This window comes from Polypterus senegalus, chromosome 14, assembly GCF_016835505.1.
Source record: "Polypterus senegalus isolate Bchr_013 chromosome 14, ASM1683550v1, whole genome shotgun sequence".
Taxonomy (NCBI): domain Eukaryota; kingdom Metazoa; phylum Chordata; class Cladistia; order Polypteriformes; family Polypteridae; genus Polypterus; species Polypterus senegalus.
Window position 1 is genome coordinate 141,845,665 of NC_053167.1, and position 14,664 is coordinate 141,860,328.

Consider the following 14,664-nt stretch of genomic DNA (forward strand, 5'->3'; position numbering starts at 1 on the left):
ATCTATCTATTATATAGTGCCTTACATATCTATCTATCTATCTATCTATCTATCTATTATATAGTACCTTTCATATCTATCTATTATATAGTGCCTTACATATCTATCTATCTATTATATAGTGCCTTACATATCTATCTATCTATCATTATATAGTGCCTTTCCGATCTATCTATCTATCTATCTATTATATAGTGCCTTACCATATCTATCTATCTATCATTATATAGTGCCTTACATATCTATCTATCATTATATAGTGCCTTTCCGATCTATCTATCTATCTATTATATAGTGCCTTACATATCTATCTATCTATCTATCTATAGTGCCTTTCCGATCTATCTATCTATCTATCTATCTATTATATAGTGCCTTACATATCTATCTATCTATCATTATATAGTGCCTTACATATCTATCTATCTATCTATCTATCTATAGTGCCTTTCCGATCTATCTATCTATCTATCTATTATATAGTGCCTTACATATCTAGCTATCTATCTATCGTGCCTTACCTATCTATCTATCTATCTATATAGTGCCTTACATATATCTATCTATCTATCTATCTAATTATATAGTGCCTATCCGATCTATATCTATCTATCTATCTATCATATAGTGCCTTACATATCTATCTATCTATCTATCTATCTATCTATCTATATATAGTTACATATCTATCTATCTATCTATAGTGCCTTATCTATCTATCTATCTATCTATCTATCTATATATAGTGCCTTTCCTATCTATCTATCTAATTATATAGTGCCTTACATCTATCTATCTATCTATCTATCTATCTATCTATCTATCTATAGTGCCTTTCCTATCTATCTATCTATCTATCTATCTATCTATCTATCTATCTATCTATCTATAGTGCCTTTCCGATCTATCTATCTATCTAATTATATAGTGCCTTACATATCATCTATCTATCTATCTATCTATCTATCTATCTATCGTGCCTTTCCTATCTATCTATCTAATTATATAGTGCCTTTCCTATCTATCTATCTAATTATATAGTGCCTTACATATCTATCTATCTATCTATCTATCTAATTATATAGTGCCTTACATATCTATCTATCTATAGTGCCTTTCCTATCTATCTATCTATTATATAGTGCCTTTCCTATCTATCTATCTATCTAATTATATAGTGCCTTACATATCAAATCTATCTATCTATCATTATATAGTGCCTTTCCGATCTATCTATCTATCTATAGTGCCTTTCCGATCTATCTGCCCATCTCTATATCACTAATCAAAGTGCGGTGGTAACATGTCGCATGCTGATTAGCACACCTGTGCACCCAGTGCCCACACCCATCCCTGACTTTGTCTCTTCATTGAGCAGAGGTGAAGTGATTTGGTATTCATTAATGTGAATTAACCCCCACCCCCCATCCAAACACTTGGGCCCCCCATTCCCGACCCTGAGCCCTCGCCATCCCACCTCAATAAAGCCGTCCACTCAGAAGTGTCTTAACAAGGCAGACCATAAACTCCTCCAAGTGCCCACCAACCATTCAGGTCCAGAGTCCCAGCAGCCTGGTGACATTAGGTTAAAGGGGAGAGACCTCAAAACAGAAGCGACCTTGGTGTCTTCGGGGTCTTGGTCGCCCTGAACTTCCACAGGGTGGTGATGCCACATTCACAGCTTGAATGGTGTGCGCCGCGGATGCCACAAGCCAGCCAAGCACAGACCTCCTGAACTCGGGGCTTACCAATTTTCAAAGACCCAAACTGGGGTGCAGTGATCAAACGGCATCTCCCTTGAATTTGCTGTTAACGATTATGACATCAAAGAGCGAAGGGGGGGCTTTGGAGTGTCGTGCGTTCAAAACGGGACATATTGTTATACTTCAGTGCTCACATGGGACGTCTAGAATGTGATGAATGCGAATGGGCCTATCCAAGCGCCTTTTACAGTGTGCTCCACCACTAGAAAAACTACAGATGGATGCGCTAGAAAGAAACGCTTCTCATCTCCAGAATGAGGGGTTCAGCAGGGTCATCATGTGGGGTCTTTTTCTCTCCGTACGCGAGTGCTGCGTGATGTGTGAGCTTTTAGCTCAACAAACGATCCTGGTGGACTCGATGGTCTCGTTTATCAGATATGAACAATTCTTTGGATTCAATGATTTTTGATCTGCGGTGGGCTGTCTCTCCGTCCCGGGTGGGCTCCTGCCTTTCACACCATGCCTTTGGGATACGCACCTCCAGAAGTACATTAAGCCGAATGGAAATTGCACGGTGAAATAGCTGGACCCGTGGACTTCCAGGGCATCAGACAAGAGCAATCAAAGAGCAGGAAGAAACTTTAAGAGCCTGAGAAATGAAGGGTCGGTGAAACGATGTGGTCGGCAATCACGAGACGCCTTCCTCCACATGACCGCTTACGAGAAGCCAGCACCAGAAACGAAACAGACCGGCGCGGCATTCCCGGACCTTTACAGAGGATCCCTCGACTCGTCTGCCTCGTGTTTACGGCTACTGCCTCATTATCATATCCACGCCCACTCCCCTTTTATCGCATTGGTCGACGGAGTTTCGAGCTGATATCATCTGGCTGCTGATTGGCTGGGTGTCCTGCGGGGCTCCAAACAGCAGACGATCGATCGCCGCGTTTGACAAGCGGGCTCAGCGGGCTCGGTCGGCTCCCCCGCACGGCTTGTCCGCACTTGTGAGGAGCGAACAACGAACGAACGAACCAAAGTGTGTGTGTGTGTGAGCAGGTGAAGCAAAGGGCGGGGAGCAGACAACATAAAAAGACCTGGCTGGAGTCGCGTAAAGTGAATTGTCTGAACAGTTAAGCCGCCCTGTGAGGTTTCAAAATGTTTTCTTGTAATCCTTTTAGCTTTTGGATTAAAATGTGATCGCGAAGCTGCCAAACTAAACCAGACGAGCCATCAACTACACCCCCGCTTTCTGTGTGCGGCTTGGACTGGGCGCATGCGTCCAAAAACTCGGATCTGGAGTCCTCGATTCGCAACCCCGCACACCCACATACACACACCCCGGAGATCTCTGTGGCCGATCATAGACTGGAAGGAGAGGAACGCTGCTGCTGCTGCTGTCCCCTCACAAAACGAGGTGCCGGGTCACTTACCCCTCAGGCGGTACTTTAATATAGCGCCTTCAGCATCATGATGCATCTGACAGCATTAGACTGTGAGGGGTACTCGGTGGGCAATAATACCAACAAAAACAAATACAATAGAAACAAAAGGGGGGCCAGTCTCCCGATGATCAGCCCAGCACTGATAAAGCGCACTCGACGGAATAAATAAATAAATAAATAAATAAATAAATAAAGTGCGAGGCGCTCATTTCACACCATAACGTCACCCGTCGCCTCTGAGGAAGGAGCACCGCGCCGTGTTGTCACTGTAGGGCTGTGATGAGCCACTCTGCTTGTCAAAACAGGGGTGCGTTCAGGATGGGGCCCTTCTTGGCCTTTTGGAGCCCAAAGTGGTGCACCTGCTTTGGTGCCCTCGCCCTTCTTATCGGTTTTGGTGTGCGGCCTCAAATAGTCACCTAACGGGCTTGGTGTGAAGAAACTGCCCCGATTTGGGGTCTTGGCAGCCCTGTAAACCCAGCCATATAGTGCCTTTCACATTGACCTAACTGTCTGTGTACTGATGTGTGGTGTAGTGGCTTAAGGTTTTTGCCCTCAAATCCGGAGGTTGTGGATTCAAATCCCACTACTGACATCACTGCGTGACCCCAAGCAAGTCTCTTTACATGTCTGTGTTACAACTGGAAAAACAAAAGAAATTAAATAAATTGTGTCTCAAATGCTGTAAGCTGCCCTGATTAAAGGTGTCAGCCAAATAATAAGCAACATCAATTATATAGCGCCTTTCATCTGTCTGTTAAATAATGCATTTCATATCGGTCGCTGAATGATAGTACCACAGACCTGGCACATGTAAGAATTTCACTGTACACTCTAAAAAAACCTATTATATAGTGCCTTTCACGTCAGGCCATTAGCCAATCTCTCTACCTATCTGGCAGGTCAGTGTGGTGCAGTGAATAAAACGTTTGAATTCAAAGTCACTTCACCTGCCAGCGCTTCAGTTCGAAAGAAACAAAAATATCTGACAATGAGGCTCTAGAAATCTATTATATAGTGCCTTTCACGTGTATCTCTAACTCATCTACCCTCTAGTGTCTTTCTGATTTATGTGTCTATCGTATACTGCATTTCCTATCCATCTATCTATTAAATAGTGTAATTCATATGTAAACCTGGCCAGCTAGCTAGAAGACAGTGTGGCATTGATGCCTTGGACTTTAAACTTTGGGGTTCAAATCCTGCTATGATGCTGTGTGACCCCGAGCAAGTCACTTCAACTGCCTGAGCTCTGCCTGGGAAGGCAAAAGAAATGTAACCAAAAGTAAGCAATTGAATCTCTCAAAAGAATTAAAAATAATATATCATTTCAATTATGTAGTGCCTTTCATCTGTCTACTATATGATGAGTGCATTACCTATCTGTCACCTAATGATAGGGCAGCAGACTTGATTAGCATATGCAGGTAAGATTTTCAGTTTACATCTGTCAAAGACACTTTAAACAAATTATATAGTGCTTTCCCCTTCTATATTTTATATGGTTCATATCTATCATATAGTGCCTTTCATATCTATATTCTATATGGTTCATATCTATCATATAGTGTCTTTCTTTCTTTCTATTATATAGGGCCTTTCCATCCACATCTCTATCTTACATATAGTGCCTTTCATATCTGTCTATCTATCTATCTTTCATACAGTGAGGGGCATTAGTAGCTAGTTGAGTCACCAGTCCATCAGTCGGTGCCCTCAGCTCAGGCTTATTTAGTGCCACACTAACTGCTGCCGCTCCATCCCTTTAGACTCTAAGAAGAGAGGTGAACGTGGGGGGCACCAAAGTCCCAACTGCCAGAGCTGCCCACTGCACCAGTAAAGTGACTAAAGTGAGATGCCCTAGACTGTCGTGTGAAGGACTTTGAGGACAAACAGAGAACTTACGGGGCAGAGCACTGGATACCCCCTCGAGGGTACTAAGGGGCTGTGCTTTTAAACGTGGATGTTTTGGGTATTTTGATTCCAGGAGATGATGAGGAGGAAGTCTCTGTCGCTAATGGCGTGAAGGAGGTGACAGGAGGATGGGGGCCTTGCGTGTTATTCTCTTCAGGTGATGCCCAGCGGGACCGGGGTGTCTAAAAAGGCGCCGTTAAGTTCAGCGCCGCCGTCCTGATATTCTTGTAAAGTGATTGAGGTAGTCTCCCCGGGAAAGGCGCTATATTCATTTAAAAGTACTTGTTTGACTGACACCTTTATCCACTTACGTAGTTTGAAATCCAGCCGTTTCCGTTTCTTCATTTTTAACCAATTCGGAGCACAAACAGGTAAAGCGACTGGCACAGGATCACACATTGTCAGTGGCGGAATGTGAACCTCTGGGTTTGAAGTCCAAAGCCACACTGGTGAAGATCTGCTTCTGTAATTTTCTTAACGTTGGCTAAACTTGCCGCTCATGCGTTTCTGAGTCCATGATATTCACTCAAGTCACCGGGACGCGCCTCTTCCAAGTCCCCTCCTTGACACCTGTGAGCGCTCGATCGCGGACACATTACGGCTCCTGTGTGTCGGTCGGCCAGTGGGTCGGTCAGTGTCCCAGCATTTCGCCGTCTTTCCCTATTTTTCCCGTTTTTTTTATGGATATCCCGCCACGGCCCGCCGAGCTAATCGGGTAACTGGATATTCAAAAACAATACGTCAGCCCATAATGCACCGGGCCCCTCCCTTAATGCATTACCTCATCCCATGAAGCTGTGCGCCGAGAAGAAACTTCTGGGGGGTTGTCAAGGCAACCACACCTCCTGAGCAGAGCGGGCCACGCCCCCCTCGCTGCCTCCAGCCAATGGCAGACCGCGCGCATGACATCATGCCTATTTTTAGCGAGGCGGCAGTCCCAGATAAGCTTTGCCTGCACGCCGCGCTCAGCTCAGAGTAGAGGCGTGAGAGCGCCAGAGTGGAGCAACCACTTTGGACTTTTTAGAAGTTACACTTGCGTGAGTAAATGAGTGAGTGAACTCTGCCATCGATCGCTTGCCGACTACTTACTTGCTTACAATTTCCCTACCTGTCCAAGTCCAGACTTGTTCCGGAAAGCTTTTTTTTTTTTTGCCGAAGCGGCGACCACCGTGTTTGGACTTTTTTTTTGGTGTTTGCTCCTCCCTCCTTCCCGGACTCCTTGGTCACTGGGTGCCCCCGCTGAGCGCCCGCTTGGACTTTGGCACTAGTTTTGTATTCTATGTCTACCAAGATGGAGACTACCTTCTACGACGACGCGCTGAGCACTGCCTTCGGACAGCCCGAGGCGAACGGCTACGGATACAACCCCAAAGCCCTGAAGCACAGCCTGACTCTGAACCTGTCCGACCCCGCCAGCTCCCTGAAGCCCCACCTGCGCGCCAAGGCCAGCGAACTGCTCACCTCCCCGGACGTGGGACTCCTCAAGCTGGCCTCTCCGGAGCTCGAGCGGCTCATCATTCAGTCGAGCAACGGCATGATCACCACCACGCCGACGCCTACCCAGTTCCTGTACCCCAAGAATGTCACGGACGAGCAGGAGGGCTTCGCCGAGGGGTTCGTGCGGGCACTGGCTGAGCTCCATCACCAGAACATGCCGGGGAGCGGCCCCGCGGCTCCACAGACAACGGGCGGCAACAGTGGCAACAGCCCCCCGACGTTCAGCGCCAGCCTGGAGCCCCCTGTCTATGCCAACCTGAGCACCTTCAATCCCGGCACCATGGGCACGTCGGTGGCAGCGGCAGCAGCACCGGCTCCCGCCTACACCTACGGCCCGGCCCCCACATGACGCCCCAGCTGCCGATGCCGCACCCGAGGCTGCAGGCGCTCAAGGAGGAGCCCCAAACGGTGCCAGAGATGCCGGGCGAGACTCCTCCGCTTTCGCCCATTGACATGGAGAGCCAGGAGCGCATCAAGGCCGAAAGGAAGCGCATGCGGAACCGCATCGCCGCCTCCAAGTGCCGCAAGAGGAAGCTGGAAAGGATCTCCCGGCTGGAGGATAAAGTGAAGACCCTCAAGTCGCAGAACTCCGAGCTGGCGTCCACGGCCAACATGCTGCGGGAGCAAGTGGCGCAGCTCAAGCAGAAGGTCATGAACCACGTCAACAGCGGCTGTCAGCTTATGCTCACGCAGCAGCTGCAGACCTTCTGAGCGACGGCCGCCGACAGCCGGATGGGGGGGATCGATCGATCCACCGGCCAGTCAATCGCACGACGATGATGAGGAGGAGGAGAAGAGAGAGAGAGAGAGTGAGCGAGCAGGCGCGCTCCCGACAGCGCCCCGGCGCGCGCACCACCCGAAGAGTGCGCCTTCACAAAGTTGTGCCGGTGTGCCACCGCTCCCGGGGGGATTCGACGGTTAAAGAGGGGGTTTGTGAGGAGGTGCGATCCCACCCGAGGGCACCGCTTCCTGCTTTTTTTTTATTTTTTATTTTTCCCCCCCCAAACAGACGCAGAAATTTCTCGTTTCACTTTTGACCAACTTTTTTTGTATGGGACGGACTTTTGGAAAGCTCAACTTGCGCAGTATTAACGAGACTGGGGGGAGTCCCGACGGGCCCATATTTGTTTTTTGGGGGGGCTTTTCTGGAGAAGGAAGGAAGTTCAGCGAAGCTGCCTGTCATGAACCGAAATGTACAGATGACGTTTTTTATGGAAGTTGTTAAAAACAGCTTTAAACCTTTGTAAGTTATTTTTTTTTCTAAATGGGCCAACTGCCCGCGTATTTGTGAATAAGACGACTGAGGACTCTTAGGTTTACCATTTGTAATACAAATATCATTTTTTATGTTCATTTTTGGACAGTTTCAGACACAAATCGAGTATATTTAAGCAATGCATAAATAAAAGCAAACTCAAGTGCATTCCGAGTTTTTTGGGGGGTCTGCTTCTTTGACCTGGCGAGGCTCGGGTGGGGTGGAATCGGGGGTGCAGTTAGAAATCTTTGAAGGGGGTGCATCCCTTTAACAAATTGGATAATATAATGCCTTCCTTTTAAGGTTCAACCTCGGGCTAGCCAATCAGCGACGGAGCTGACGGTTGAAGGGCGGGTGGGACGGGGGGCTTTGGCAGAACGCCAGGCTTTTGAGGTTTTCACGATGGAAATCTGCGGCGCTCATCAGCGTGTTGGGACTCGGGGGCTGCGGCCGCTTCCAAGTTTTGAGCTGAAAAGGCTTCACAAAGTGCTGGGAGTTGAGTGGGAAAGGAAATGCGGGCTTTTAAACGGGGGTCTCGGAGTGCAATGGCAGGGCAAGCCCGGGTCGTGTTACTGGTATTGAGTTAGTCTCTTACTCGTTTAGTTGGTGGCGGCCTGCAACTTTTGACACGCAGTTAAAGTGACCCGCTCAGGGTCACACTGACAGTCGGGGGGTCTGCACGCCCAGCCTCAAGGAGGCCAAAGTCTGAAACTGATATCGGGGACGCTTTGTTTGTAAAGCGGGGGTCTCCAGCTCTGGGGCAGGGTGGACTGCAGGTTTTCATTCTCAGTCTCAATTGGTGCCTTCATTTGTAACGAACTTGGCCCATTTTTATTGTGTGTGTTTATTAAATTGTCAGCCAATCACAAATGAGCTACAAAACGGCTCGTCACGTGACCAGCTGGCCGGTGTCCACCACTCGATCTCTGAAAATGAAAAAGTTGAGGGAGGGGCTCAGGAATGTCGCGCTGCTCGGGTCTGAAACATTGATGGCGCTCTTAAATTAAAGAGAACCCACCACTCCGTGTTGAACGAGGGCAGCAACAGACCGCCAGCTTAATTAAGGGCAAAAAGCGGCGACTGGTGGAAATGGGCTAAAAAAATAGCAAATCAGGGAGCTGAATCTTAAAATAAAAAAAGTGAAACTAAAGAATTAGCGAACACTGGTAACTAATTAAGAAAAGGGTTGGAATGAAAAGCTGCAGTCACCGCAGCCCTCCAGGACAGGAGCTGGAAGACCCTCCTGGTGCACCTGGGATCGTCTTAACAAAGGTGGTAAGAAACATTCAAAATGAACCCCCTGTTCCAGTTGTCAATGTGCCTCTCAGCTGTCCACTCGAACCTGTCCATAGAGGAAGTAGACCTTCAGCAGCGGACCACCTCGTAGGACACGTCAGTGAAGAGCGGGGAGGCCAAATTATGAAGAATAATCAACAGAATGGCTTTTAAAAAGCGCCTTTCACTGGATGCGCTGTACATATAGCGCCTTTCACCCCCTCTCTACCATATAGCGCCTTTCATCTGTGTCTGCCATATAGCGCCTTTCATCTTTTCAATAAAGCGTTTTTCATCTCTGCTCTATAGCACCATTCACCCCTCTCCACTATATAGCGTCTTTCGCCTCTCTCTCTCTACACTACATAGTGCCTTTCATCTCTCCTATAAAGCACCTTTCACCTTTATTATATAGCGCCATTCACCTTTCTCTGTCTACCATATAGCGCCTTTCATCTTTTCAATTAAGCGTTTTTCACTTCTCTCTACACTACATAGCGCCTTTCATCTCTCCTATAAAGCACCTTTATTATATAGCGCCTTTCACCTTTTTCTGTCTACCATAAAGCGCCTTTCACCCAGCCACCCAAGGCGACTGACGAGACCAGTTCAAATACACACACGACTGCTCGGCAGGTGGGGCGGCAGCCGTAACTCCGATCTCGTGTCCAACATGAACGCGCCGTCCGCTATCCGTACACTAACTGCCATAACCTCCACGTTTTACTTTCCTTCCTCTGCACTTTAGACCTGCGGGGAGGTGGGCAGACCTGGCGGGTCTCAGGCGGGTTCCCGTCATCATTTTTTGTATTCTTGTTTCACTAAACACACATTCATTACATGTATTGGGCCTGTCGAGCACAGGGTTGTGTTTTATATAGCGCCTTAAACGTTGTTCATCCTTAAATACACAAGTTTTTATTTCTACACCAGTCCATGTCTTGTAGAGCGCCTTATCAGCGTCATTAATCTACTGAACACGCTTTTATTTCATACATTTATGTTGCTACGGCCTTATTAATAGACACACGTTTATTTCTTATTATGCCTGCCATTCACTAGTGTGTGTTTTATATAGCGCCTTATATTTGTACTCTTTGTACAACCCTATTAATGTATGTTGTGCAAACGTTATCATTCATTTCGTACTGCGCATGTGCTACACGGGCGCGTGTCTTATACAGATAGACAGAATTTGTCACAGTGGGAGACATTTGGCTTTTTACCGAAGCTCTTTAAATAAACAAATTAAATACATAAACATCTAAATAAGTTCAGGAATAACAAGAAATGCAGGGTGAAATATGGCGTGTCTTATACTTCTGCTTGTACCACCTTATTAATGTACACAAGTATTCCTCTCATATGGCGCCTTTCATACAAAGATGAGTGTCTTCCATGGCGCTTTTACGTGATGTGTGCTCTACGTTATTAGCATAAAGCAAGCACTTACTTCGCATACTGGAGGTATTTTATATAGCGCCTTACAGTTACTGTTTGTGCCACCGAATTAAAAGAAGCGTTTATTTCGTACCGCGTCTATCCTACACGGGTGCGTGTCTTATATAGCGCCTTATACTACATGATTGCCTTACCTTATTAATGAACAAAATGAAGCACTCGTTTAAGAAAGGTGTGTCTTATATAGCGCCTTACAGGCTTTATTACTGGACTCATTTCGTATTGCGCCTATCCCACACAAGTGCGTGTCTTATATAGCGCCTTATACTCAATGGCAGTGTAGCCTTATTAATATATGAATTCATTCCTCATGGTGTCCACAGACAGGTGTGTTTTATATAGCGCCTAGCACAGACATGAATTCAGGTCTACGGTTTAAGGCCTTTTTTCTGCTTCATCCTCCCAGTCCCTGACGGGGTGTCCGATGTTCATCACGTCGGTGGAGGTGCAGTGGACAATAAAAGTGAACCGAACTGAGGGTTTTAACGATTAACTCGACTGTAAGTCGCTATAAGAGAATAACATCCTGGCGTTTAAAAGTCTCCTTCTAGACTTGAGTGATGTCAGTATAGCGCCGGTGCTACGCTGCCATGTCTCTGCACTGGTATTTGATGACCTTAAAGGCGACGTCTGTGTCCAAACTGAACTTGACTTTAGTGACGGGGATCAGGAAACTCCTGGCGTTTAAAAACTCTACTAAGTAATGCCAATATAGCGCCCTCCTCGTCTTGGAGCCGCGGCTGCCCTGCCTTATCTCTCCACTGGTATTTTGATGTCCCCAACGAATGAAGACGAGACTTTGAGTCCTGCTAGAGCTGTGAGCCTTGGCCGTATGCGCGGGACCGCAGGTGTGACGTGAACGCGCATGTGAGGACCGCCAAGCTGTCACGTAGGACCGCTGCTGACATCTCGACACGCCCTGAAAAGGCGAAGGTCAAGCCCGACAAGCGCAGGTGCGCGCATCACACGATGCCAGCCGCCCCCGGGCTAGACGAGCGACTGCTGGCGATTCTGGGAAAAACCAAACTTAAGGAGGGGCCAGTCGGGGTTTGTCACCGCGCTGTGCCACATCCTGGTCCGTTCTGGTCTGGTCTGGGGGTAAGCAGAACACCACCGCGATGTGACAGAGGGCAGCAGGGCACGAGTGGGCAGCTCCTTCTTCTCGCCCATTTCTCGATGTTGTAATTAGGACACATGGGTTCGGATACAGAGATTTGGCACGCCAGTCTCTTACTGTATTTAAGGGACTTTTGGGGGGCCTTTTCATCATCATCATCATTATTATTATTATTATTATTATCCTTTAATCATTTACTAAATTTAAATTTACTAAATTAAATTTACTCCACCTATCAGTTCCCGTGGTCATGGAGCTTAGGGTGTCAAGCAGGGCACTGGACGGTGCGCCATGGCCTCTCAGGTGACTCTCACACACGCACATATTAAGATGTTTATTAATATTTAATGTCACAATTCCTGCGGTCGCCTCACAGGTGAGTAGGTTGGAGGATGTTGAGTGACTAAATTCCGCTGCGCCTTTAAATCTTCTGCCCCCGGGAAAGCGAAAGAGACGCAGCTTGAGTGGGGGCGTGGCCTCCGTACCCATATAAGGATAGCTGCGTTGGCGCCGGAAAGCACTCGCTCATGATTAAGTGGTGGGCGTGTCTTACGGGAATTGCAAGGCTCCACCCGCTGGGTGCTACACGTTGGCCCACTGTGTCCGTTTGCGCTTGGTGAGAGCGGCGCAGGTGCCGCAGTGGTTAGCGCGACTAATGGAGACACGCCGGGGTTTAGAGCTTTATGGGCTGTTAAATCTTTAAGGTCGAGGCTAATTATGCATTTTTCATCAAACTTTACTGGTCGATTATTATGCGATTGTTTAGTGAGGCAGGTGATGTGACTCGCCCAGGGCCGCACATGAATTCCAAAGCAGGCGGGCCTTCCTGTGTTAGCTTTGATTTTATATAGCGCCTTTTAAAAGAGTCCCATTCATTCGAGGGTCGGAGTTACATTATCGGTAGTTTACTGAGTTCTGTCATCTGAGCACTGACATGAGAAATTCTTGCTCACGGAGTCAGTGGGACATCGAACACACTTACATTATATAGCGCCTTTTTATTGTGACGACAATCCTAGAGCCATTTATAAGAAAAATAATTGATTTTTCAAAATAAATCTTTACATTGGGAACTATGGCAGGTGATAATACTCGGTGGTGGGTTTAAAAAAGCCCACTTTGTATAGCGCCCCATCCATCGTGACGACAATCTTAGAGCCTTTCATAACAGTGATATTTATTTATTAACATATCTCCACAATGGGAACCCTGGCAGGTGATGTCAGGGTCATAAGGTGAGTCAGAAAGAAAATATACACCTACACCTTATATAGCGCCTTTCCATTGTGATGACAACCCCCAGAGCCAGTTCTAAGATCAATATTGACTTTTTAAAAATATATTTCCACAATGAGAGCCCTGGCTGGCGATACAACTCGCTCAGGGTCATAAGGCGAGTCGGGGGGATTAAACAAGCCCACTTAATATAGCGCCTTCCCACGACACTTTACAGGCCAACTGTCATAGGGTTGATTTCTCAGTTTCGTGAGGCACAGGTGATGTGAGGGTCCAAAGTAAGTGGTGATTTTCGGAGTAGCCTTTTTGTTTATATAGCGCCTTTAAAAACTACCTTTATTAATAGAAAACAGCGAGTTACATCATCAGTAATTTAGTAAATTGTATAATGCGAACCCTGGCATGGGAGAATCATACAGAGAGTCGGGGGGATTAAATACGCATGCATCATATAGCGCCTTTCCATTGTGACGACAAGCTTAGGGCCATTCATAAGACCACTTTAGATTTTTTTTTTATTTATACATTTCCACATTAGGAATTACGGCAGGTGACACGACTCGCTCAGGGTCGTTCGGCAAGTCAGTAGGGGATAAAGCAAGTACACTTTATATAGCGCCTTTCCATCGTGATGACAATGCTTAGAGTCTTTCACAAAAGTAACATTTTGCAATGGGACCCCTGGCAGGTGAAATAGTTTGCTCAGTCACTAACAACAGGCTTTACTGTATGTAGCGCCTTTCAGTGTGCCGACAGTCTTATTTCTTTTTACAGAAATTGATTCTTCTTTCTTTTTTGGTTAACATATTTCTGCAGTGTGAGGTCTGGCAGGTGAATTGCTTTGCTCAGAGTCACACTGGGAGTCAGCAGCAGTAAAGACTAATATTTATTTTTAAATATATTTCCACAATGGAAACTTTCTCAGGGTCATAGGCAATCAGTAGGGGATTGAACACCCATGCCTTATATAGCGTCCTGCACCGGAACGGCACTTATAAGAACTCGAACGTTCCTTTTTAATATAATAATATATTGTGAAGTCCGTCAGGCGAAATGGTTCGCTCATGTTGTAGGGAGGCAGTGGGGGGATTACCTGGCAAAGTTGTACTTTTTATAGCGCCTTCCATCGTGCCAATGATCTTAGAGCTATTTACAGCAAGCGATATTTTCTAGATATTTCCTCAGTGTGAATGCTGGAAGGTTTGCCCAAAATCATACAGGAAGTCAGTCAAAGGATTATATAGCGCCTTTCCATCCTGAACACAATTCCAGAGCCCTACTCAGGTACCCGCGAGATTGTTGTTGTACAAAGTGGGCACTGGGGAGGGGACCGTCACAGGTTCTCAGATGGTGGCGTCTGTCCTCACGGCGTGTCACATGGCCTCTCCCTTTTGTCCTTTGGGTGATCTCCACGCCCGTGTGACCCACTCTCTGTCCAGATGTGTCCACGCTGGGCTCGCTGTGCGCGGCGACGATCTTGAAAGGCGCTCTAAATGATCAATGCCTGATTTTACTTATGAAAAATTAAACCAGCACTCCATTCTGTCAAGAAGGTAATAAACAGTCGGACGAATACGAATACTTCTGGAATTCTCCTAACTTGTTCAAGGACTAAACTGTCTACGTGAATCCCCCGACTGCCGTCCTTTAATCGAGAATTAAAAATCGAAGGCCGACACGCGCAGGGCGAGACTTGTGAGACGCGGGCGCCCCCTTGTGGATCTTCAGCCACTTTAACGTCAAGATCGAGCCAACCGCGGCGCTCAC

At 46.8% G+C, this 14,664-nt stretch overlaps 1 protein-coding gene across 1 annotated transcript; it reads left to right on the forward strand.

The window, feature by feature from the left end:
* The first annotated feature begins 5,787 nt into the window (after nucleotides 1–5,787).
* jun (Jun proto-oncogene, AP-1 transcription factor subunit) lies at nucleotides 5,788–7,976 on the forward strand. Its single transcript, XM_039734916.1, is given in 2 exon segments — nucleotides 5,788–6,873; nucleotides 6,876–7,976. Coding segments are annotated over 2 exon segments (927 nt in total). The 5' UTR covers nucleotides 5,788–6,335; the 3' UTR covers nucleotides 7,265–7,976.
* The last annotated feature ends 6,688 nt before the right edge of the window (nucleotides 7,977–14,664 follow it).